At 43.2% G+C, this 9,154-nt stretch overlaps 1 protein-coding gene across 1 annotated transcript in view; it reads left to right on the forward strand.

Moving 5' to 3' along the window:
- The window catches only part of CAMTA1 (calmodulin binding transcription activator 1), a 312,119-nt gene extending 307,078 nt beyond the window's left edge, over positions 1–5,041 (forward strand). Inside the window, exon 22 of the mRNA XM_009884071.1 lies at positions 2,820–5,041. Coding sequence (XP_009882373.1) covers positions 2,820–2,852 — 33 coding nt within the window. The 3' untranslated portion in view covers positions 2,853–5,041. The remainder of the gene's footprint in view (positions 1–2,819) is intronic.
- Positions 5,042–9,154: the final 4,113 nt, after the last annotated feature.

Genomic DNA, 9,154 nt, shown 5'->3' on the forward strand with positions numbered 1-9,154 from the left:
CAGTAATTATCGCTGCACTTGCAACATTTTTATAAGCCTGAAAACCTGTAAACCAATGTAAAGCACACTTGGCCAAGGAAAGCATTGCATATTTCTGAATAGAATCTGTACTAGTGCAAATGCTGAGTGCTGTAGTAATTAGCTTTCATTGGCATGTGTGTTCCAGTTAAATGGATTCAGTAGGTCTGCACCAGTACAGATATTGCATGTTGTAGGTTGAAGTTTGCAGCAAAGCATGTCTTGCATTCTTCCAGCAAAAGTGCTTCTTTAGTGTAGCCCTTGCATGTCGAAGTGCTAAACGAAGGTATAGCATGTCTCAGTGAAAGAGCCACCAGCTTATCTAATGTGCATGTTCTCAGCAAGAGATCTATAATAACAGGTTAATTTTACATTACAGTACTGAAGTGCAACAGAAAACACTTGGAAGTTGCACTGCAAATCATGCATTAATTGATGGCATCTTAAACGTAGTTGATCTAAGCCTTAAAAATCGCCTAGTGCGCAGGGGCACGCCACGCTTCTCTAGTACAGCGGGGACCTTGGCTCACCTTCTGCTTCTCAGCAGTGACAGTAATAGGAATATTAGTGATAATTTTAAGGGAGAGGCTGCTTTTCTGCTGCAAGAAAAGAAAGAAAACTAAACATACTGAAGATGGTCAGTTTCTCATTTGTGAGCAGTTTCAGTTCACTCTACCGGTCCTCCTGTGGTTCCTATAACAAACAGAGGATGTGGATGTACCCAGCAGTATCACCATCATAGGTCATCACCAGCGGGGGGTGAGCAGAGGTTTACTGCCTCCTTCTGTGCAGTCGAAGCCCCCACTCCCCTGACGTCAGCAGAGTCTTTCAGACACCAGCTTGCGTAGAGCCAAAATTTCCCCCTAGAGAACTTCTCTGCAAAGTTGTAGCATGCGTTTAGGCTCGGCGTAGCACTACCCGGGTAGGAGTTCAGAACCAGTGGTGCCGCTTGCTGCCCTGCCCCTCCTCAGCCTGGGGACCAGAGGACCTCTTGGCATCCGGGAGAGCTGTACTGAGGATTCAGGAGTGTGGTGGCCCCTTGGGTGTAGGTCGTCAGGCTCTGAAAACGGCGTGTGCATTTGGACTAGCAGAGCCCTCTGTCTTTCCATACATGATACTCTCAAACAGTTTGGTGGAATTAAGGTAATTAGCAAAGGTCTGACCTGCATATCGTATAGTGCAATTTATTGATTGACTCCTGTTTCCCCCAGTTTCACAAATAAAGAGAACACCTCAGAGTGCTAGAGCTTTGAGTCAGCTAAAACAAAGAGTTAAAAGCAGCCAGCTCCCTTTTGACTGTGATTCTGAGTAATAGTACATGCAGAAAAAGTGAATAAATAAAACAGTGAAATGGAGGTGTATTTATAGAGGTCTGTTTATAGCCTTCATCGTATCCTTATATTAGCAGGCTGGTGCAAGAGCTAAGAGAGGACGCGTGAGTGGAAGTCTACGTGCAGAAGCTTCAAAGCGGCGTTGCTGCTGCCTAGCTCTGCCAACATCTTTTACTGTCTATATTTACTTAGGCTTCATTAAATTCATTCACTCCTAGTTGGATGCTGTTACACAGACTTGCAGCTCTGACACAGGTCTTCGTTATTTGTCCTTTCAAGTTTTTGCTACATCAGTTGGGCATGTACATGCATCGCTAAATCCCCTTAATTTAGGCTGTGTTCTACTCCTTTTGGAGCATCCTCCCCGTGCAGTAGTGGAGGAAGGGCACGTGGACGCCAGTGGCAAAGGGGTCGCGCTGCAGAGAGGGGCTCTCTGCCGAAGGAGGCAGAGCCGAGCTGCCCCGAGCTCAGCTGCACACCCGCCTTCAGGCTTAGGGGCCGCCGGGGCAGTGCCTGTGGATGTGTTCGGGCTCCTTTGCAGGGAACCTGCACTGACGCGCAGCTGGTTTGTCAGCCTGAGCTGAGGGTTGCTGCTACTCCAGCACCAATGCAGAATTCTGCTTTACTTGATGGGATTGAAATGATTCCCTTCTCTTCATCCTTTTAATTTAATTTTTAATTATTTCAGTTTTCAGTGATGATTTAGTTCTTAGCTGATAAGTGCTAGAGGAGGTAATGTATTGCATGCATTTTAAAGAGCTGAGAACTGAAGCGTCAGCCCACATCTAGGGAGAGTGACTCTTCCACATTGTAGGTTCACCTCCCGTGGCACACAGTGTCCGCTCTCACTGGGAAAAAAAGATGAATCTACTACCAACGACATGCTACAAAATACATCTGCTAGTAGCTGGAATAAGTGTGAAGTAAATTACCTTTCTTCACACCCATCCCAGTTCTGCTCGCACATAAACACTTTCTTATGTGAGATTCTGTATCAGCATCGAGCTTCCCTGACTGACTGATTACCCTTACTGTGCTGGGCATGACATCAGGTCATCCCCGCTTCAGCGGTGTAAGGAGAAAAGAGGTCAACACTGAACAGCCCCTTTGCCGTAACAGCTGGAATAGCCAGCAGCTGCAAAATCAGATAACGAACAGCAGTCCAAAAAAGTCCCAAGCGATTAAATAGGCCAGTACCAAAACAAAGTCTGGCTTTAGTTACAAGAATCAGGAAAAAAGCAGTAGCTGGAAATAAGTATATATTTCCAAATGGGTTTTGTCTTGGATTTCCAGTGGCCCGTTCTTGCGCTTCCAACTGTTCATGGTGTCAGGAACGCATTACCCTCCCATCGGTTCTCTGGCAGCTGGCTCTTTTGCACGGGAGGTCAGAGTGAGGAATCACTTTGTTTTTTTCTGTCTTGAAAGAGATTTGCGATAGAAGTGTTATATAGCTCCTCTTTGTTTTTTCAGAGTGAAAGAATTGAAAAAGGCCAAGGAACTTGAAGATACGCAGCAGCATCCCGTAGCAATGTGACATTGCTTTTCAGACTGTTTTCATTTTCTGTTTTTAGCAGAGACATGCAACAACAACAAAAATACCCACTGCAGTTCTGGAAGTACCAGCTGCAGGATTTTAACAGTAATGTTTTGGTCATTGCATTTGCACTTTCATGGACAACTTTTAATTTGTTCAGCAAGACATCTTGGAACTCAATCTTCTGTTGGATCATGGGGAAAACAAAAGACACCAGGAGGAAATTGTGAGTTGCTTCATTCTCCGAGAAGGAAGAAGCGATTAATTATCCTTTTCATATAGGGCTGTATTAAACAACATGTGGAACTGTACAAATATTATACCAAAAATATTGTTAAGAAAAGGTGGGAATGCACAAGCAACACAAGAATGCTGTTCCTGCACCTGTCAGTCATCTCCAAGAAACTGAAGCTTTGAGAGTCTCAGTGGAGGGGCTTAGATCAGTACATCTTTATTGGGTCCATGCATCCTCATTTCCTTCGCACTTCTGTCCTTTGTGTTTTATTTAAATCTCTACAGCACACTTAATGCAACTTTTTAAATCTGCAGGTTTTTAATACATCCCGTGGGAACTTAGAGAAGGGGTCGGTGTATGAGATAAACGGGTAATGCATGAGGATCGGAGAGAGCAGCTTAAGCAAGTTTTAAAAAGTTTTTTTGGTATTTTTACTAGAACCTGCAAACATATCAATTGTCATGTACTCTCATATTCAGCACTTTATTTTCTAGCCTTACTTTCATGTACGATTATTTTAATTAAGTTCTTAAACTAATTTGTAAAACATGTAGCTTTTTATCTTAAGTACTTGTCAATCGTCTTGTCATTTGCAGAGTCACGTACATATGTTGCCTGGACATTTTATACCACCTAAAGATCAGAGTGGTGCTGCATTCTGGCCAGTAAATTTCTTATTTTGGCTACTTCATCAAAATCTGGGCAGTTTCTGTATATATAGAAGGTAGAAATGGAAAATGAGAAAAAAATATTTGAAAGGGAATATATTGATTAATTACTAAATATTTTATTCACAAAGGGTCAATAACTTGGCAAGATAAAATTATTATTTGTATAGTTTTGTCTGAATGAACGAGAAGAGTGTGGATGTATTGTTTGTACATATTGTATATATTAAAACAAAGAGATATGTGCATGAACTCAAGAAAAAGAAATGAACAAAGCAAAGCATTAGTGGCTATGGTCTGTAAAATGAAACAAAAACTTTATTTCACTATAAGAAACTTTATTTTAAATGTTCTTTAGAAGAACATTTTTGCTAAAGCATGACTAAATGGCAAAAAAGAGCTACTGTATTTAGACTTAGGAAAAAAAGGCAGAGCAACATTACTTTAAAAAAAAAAAAGAAAGAAAAAAAAAGGATATGTTTACATTTGATTTTGGCTACCAGGAGTTTGGTTTGGTTGGATTTAATTTATTTATTCCTTCCTTCTTTTTTTTTCCCCTGTCTTTTTCTTTTTTTGCCAATGGTGCCAAGTAATGTGAATGCTAATATTGCTTAAGAAAATTAAGTTACTTTTGCAAAGCAGATAATCATAAGAGTACAAAAAACGTATCTAGCTTAACACCATACACTCACTCCAATAAAGAACACTTAGAATGAACATAAAATGAAAAAAAAAAAAAAAAAAAAGAAATAGTAAGAAAGTAGAAAAATATGTCTCACATTTTCATATCTCCTGCTGGAAGTCAGAAAATGTAATAAAAATTGCACAAAAAATTAAAAAAAAAAAGTAATTAAAACTTTAAAAAGATGCAAACTGATCTTGTAGGGGTGTCATGGTATATTGCTATTTCCACATAGTGAGGAGCCAAAGAAATTAGATTTTTTTAAATTGAACTACTAATTTAAAACTGTCACAAATTCTCAACCATGGGAACCAGGTTCTGATCTTTATTACACAGGAATGTAAGGGAAGAAACTCCTGAAGTCCGTGTCGTTACTGTGGGTTCTGTAAGTGTGTCTGAGATCAGAAACTGCTCCCGTGTGTTTCGCTCGTGGCAGTTTAAAATTTCTGAATGAACTGGTGTAAATTTGAGATTGTTAGTTTTGGAATAGTTGTTCTTGCTTGATCCCGGCCACCAACTGCAGTGTTTAAACGCAAGGCTTGTTGTGAAGCCTAAAAATATTCACACACATTTTAAACTGGTGTCTTTAAAAGAAGAGTAAAAACAAAGATTGTGGCAAAAAAAACTGGGGTCAGTGCTCTTGGTGCCTTTTCTATAATTGTACCTGTTTTTAATTACTTCTTTTCACTGCCAGCATTGAATTACAGTAGATGTGCTATAGCTCATTATCAGAATTCTCTTGTACATTTCTGAACTGCTGCTTTATGACCTGATTCAATTAAAAAAAAAGGGAAAAAAGAAAAACGAATGGCCTGGCGCTCACGCTGTGCCTGTGGGCAGCCACATAGCCTTGATTTACTGTATGGAATTGGGACCTTAACCATTAAATTTTCCTCTCTCGCAAAAACGGAACAGGAGATGCCAAAGAATCTCCTTTAAGATGAATTGGAAATGCTCTGTATTAATACTGGAAGAACTTTGACATTTTGAAACCGAAATGTTGCTCCCATTAACCAATACGTGACAATATAGAATCGACCTTTTCCTGACAAGAGTAGTGACCTCAGTGGAAATGTTTTAACTCCCTGTCTTTACAGAAAACGATTCAGTGATATACAGAGCTATTTCAAATTACTCTTCCAGATCCATGGGCCTGGTGGTGTATCTACTAATCTAGATCCTGCTTCAGCCAAACGTTCAAGCGTGTACTTGCTGTTAAACATGCAAGCGATTCCACGGGCGCAGCAGAACTACTTGCATGCTTAAAGCTAAGTACGGCTCCTGAGTGCTTTGTTGTGTCGGGCCATAACCCTTCGGTGTATCACTGGGGAGTGAGAAAGACTCCCCCCGCAGTGAAGTGACTCCGCTCACCCTTTTCTTGGTTGTGGAACTTACATTTTCACAGAAGATAAGTAAGTGCAGCTTCCCGGGAAAATTAGAATTCCCAAGTGCCAGGAGCCAGGTCTTCTGTCTTCTGATAATGGAATTGCTCCTTTGTGAAACACATTCGACAGCAGTAATACTGTGTGAAAGAAATACAGAATATAACATGAACCCCCTCTCTGGTTGCACGCTTATGGCAGTTCCACACGATAGCTGGTGCCCAATGGGGGGTCCCCAAGACTTGCATGTAAAACTAGTATAGATGTCTTCTCTTTTGTAAGTTTTATTTTTGTAACCGTGCATGTAAAGCATCACTGAATCAATGGATCTGTTGAAGAACTCAGCTGCTGGAACCATGCAAAATGTTTTGAATTGCCCTTAAAATATGGAAAATGTTTTCTGAATGCTTTATATTCTTTCTGCTGTAAATTAAAAACAAAGAAAATTTCCCCATACAAAGCGTGTGCCTTTTTTTAAACACGTCTCTTCCATCCTAGTTTAGGAGTGAATGTAGTCCTTTAGTCACTGTAAATAACCATAAAAAAAAGTGTTTCTTCTACTACGTGACCTGCTTGTAAGTAGCATCTAGTTTCTTAAGGTTGTAAGCTGAAGAGTCCTCAGCCTACCGGCGAGCAGGTGTGTAGCCCCTGGAGCTTGGGGGGATTCACTAAAGGCAACAACATGGTCCGTTGTTGTAGCCCTTTCTGCTGCTGTATTCCAGTGTGTGTAACCTTTGGTGTATCAAGCAGCAGGTTTGAGAGGAACTCTTTTTCTTCTGGGTGTCCTGTTGAAGAGTGCTGCTGACCAGTGATGGTCCGCAGCTCCCGTGCGTGGCACTGCCAGCCCAGTCCTTCCCCAGTTCAGAGGCCATTCCAGAGCTCTGTGGCACTGCTCTGCACTACCGACGTGGACGCGAGGCCCTGCCGGTGGCTCCCATGCCAGCAGCTGCTGGACAAAGCCTGTACACAACAGCCACCCTCTCTGTTTCCCCCCCGAGGCACTCGCCCCAAGGAGGAACTTTTCCTCTTGCATCTTGTCCACGCTCTCAAAGCAGAAAGGAAAACTGTTTTAAGACCACAGACGCGGGGTACCCATCTACCCACAATATCTGAGCTTCAAATTACAGGTTTTGCTAAGATGACTGCAACTACAGAAAAGCATTAAAAATCCATTTGTCCTTAAAATACAAGTTCTGCCCAGCTGCAGCTTGCAGCATGGTTTGGTGGAAATGAGTTTTCACAGCAATATGCTGTAGTTTATCAAATTTGGAAACGTTCTGTGAAGTTATGTAAGGTGACATGACACTACATATTTATAAATATTTCACCAACCCTTAGATGGCCTCAATTCTGATTAGGTTTTCTAACACAACTTAAAGCAGTTCTATAGAATCGTATATACGTGGCAGATACATACTCATCTATGGACCACTAGCTGTTCGGAGATCAAATTATTTGCTGTTCCTCTCCACTAGGCGATCACTTTCCGGGCAGGGTGTCTGGGCTTCTCACAAGAAACCATGCACACCTAGTAGTAGAGTGATAATGTTACGTTGTGCACAGAGCAGAGGCAAATCTGAGTAGAATTCAAGAAGCCTGCAGGTGCAGAAACCTAAGAGGTCACACTTAATTACACAGTAATACTAAGAGACTTAACAGCTAACTGTTGCACTGAACAAATACATAGGTTACATGAACCAGCCCTCAATAATGCAGTTTGTACCCGAATACAAGGCAAGGCTAGCAGGGAAAAACAGCTTTAATAAATTAATGAGCTGGTCTGTGAAAGACTATGTTAGTACTATTAGGAGTAAGTTCTTCCAAAACCCAGGACCACAACAGAAGATGAGATTTCATTAAGAGAGTTTCTTCTGGACTACAGAGAAACAGGTTTAATTACGTTTCTCTTTAAGAATAAATCAGCATTTAACTCCCCAATTTGCTCACAGATACTTCCCCGATTTTCCATTTTATGTGCCTGTTAATTCCTGGGTTCTCCTTCAGCATCACGGTGGGTTAACGCTGGTGAGAAATTAAGTACCTACCAGCTGCTGGCTCATTCCTCCACCTCCCCCCCTTCTCCCCAGCAGCATTGGGGAAGAGAATTGGAAGAGCAAACATGAGAAAAAATGCCTAGGGTGAGATAAAAGACAGTTTAGTAAGTGAAGGCAAAAAAGGGAAAGAACAAAAAATAAGAACAAGTGATCCAAAGGCAGTCACTCACTGCCTCCCACCAGACGCATGATACCTTGGAAAGACCACACACACACACCCCCAGCTTTACTGGTGAGGATGATGTGACCTGTCGTGGAAAGGGGTCCTACAGGAAAGCTGGGAAGGGACTATTGATCAGCAATAAGACGATGGAGAATGGTTTTAAACTGAAAGAGGGGAGAATTAGATCAGATATTAGGGGGAAATTCTTTCCTGTGAGGGTGGTGAGCCCCTGGCCCCGGTTGCCCAGAGAATTTGGATATCGCAAAAGCTATTTCCGCTCACTATGTCAACAACACTGTTGTGGCTGCCCCATCCCTGAAGGTTGGACGGGGCTTGGAGCAACCTGGGCTGGTGGGAAGTGTCCCTGCCCAGGGCAGGGGGGTGGGACTGGGTGGTCTGTGAGGTCCCTTGCAACTCTGACTGTTCTGTGATTCTTCAAATGTGATGAACCGCCCTTTGGTCTGTTCACCCAGCCGTGTCCCCCTCCAGCACCTCTCCCACCCCCAGCCTGCTCGCTGCAGGGGCACCGTGGGAAACAGAGGTGGCCTTGGTGCCGTGCACACACGGTTCAACAACAGCCAAAACATCAGCGTGTTATCAACACTGTTTTGGTCACAAACCAAAAAGACAGCACCATACAGGCTGTGATGGAAGCCACCCACTCCATCCCAGCCGAGCGCAGCACAGACATAACCCGCCAGGGCTCTGAAGAATGAGCCCGGGGTACTTCTGCGCTTCGGTCACACCAAGAGCCCTTCACAACCTGCGAGAGCGACAGCAACAAACCCACCCACCTCGGCAGGCCTTCACCTGCCGCATCCTCCCCTCGGGTGGTGCAAGGCACATGCTGGTACGATTTTTAAAAGAAAAAAAAAGAAACAAACCCGAACACACACACACACGTTTCCCGCTCTATGAGCACAACATCTCCAAATCACCACATGGACTCAGTTCAGGCCGAGCGTTTGCTACTACGGCACTGCAACCGCACTACTTCCGAGGGCTCTCCGCAGAGAACGGGGCCTCGCTGGGCGCAGCAGCCCCGAAGCGGACACGGCGCCCGCCCGCACACAGGCCGCGGCCGGAC

Source organism: Charadrius vociferus, unplaced genomic scaffold, assembly GCF_000708025.1.
Source record: "Charadrius vociferus isolate BGI_N301 unplaced genomic scaffold, ASM70802v2 scaffold784, whole genome shotgun sequence".
Lineage (NCBI taxonomy): Eukaryota > Metazoa > Chordata > Aves > Charadriiformes > Charadriidae > Charadrius > Charadrius vociferus.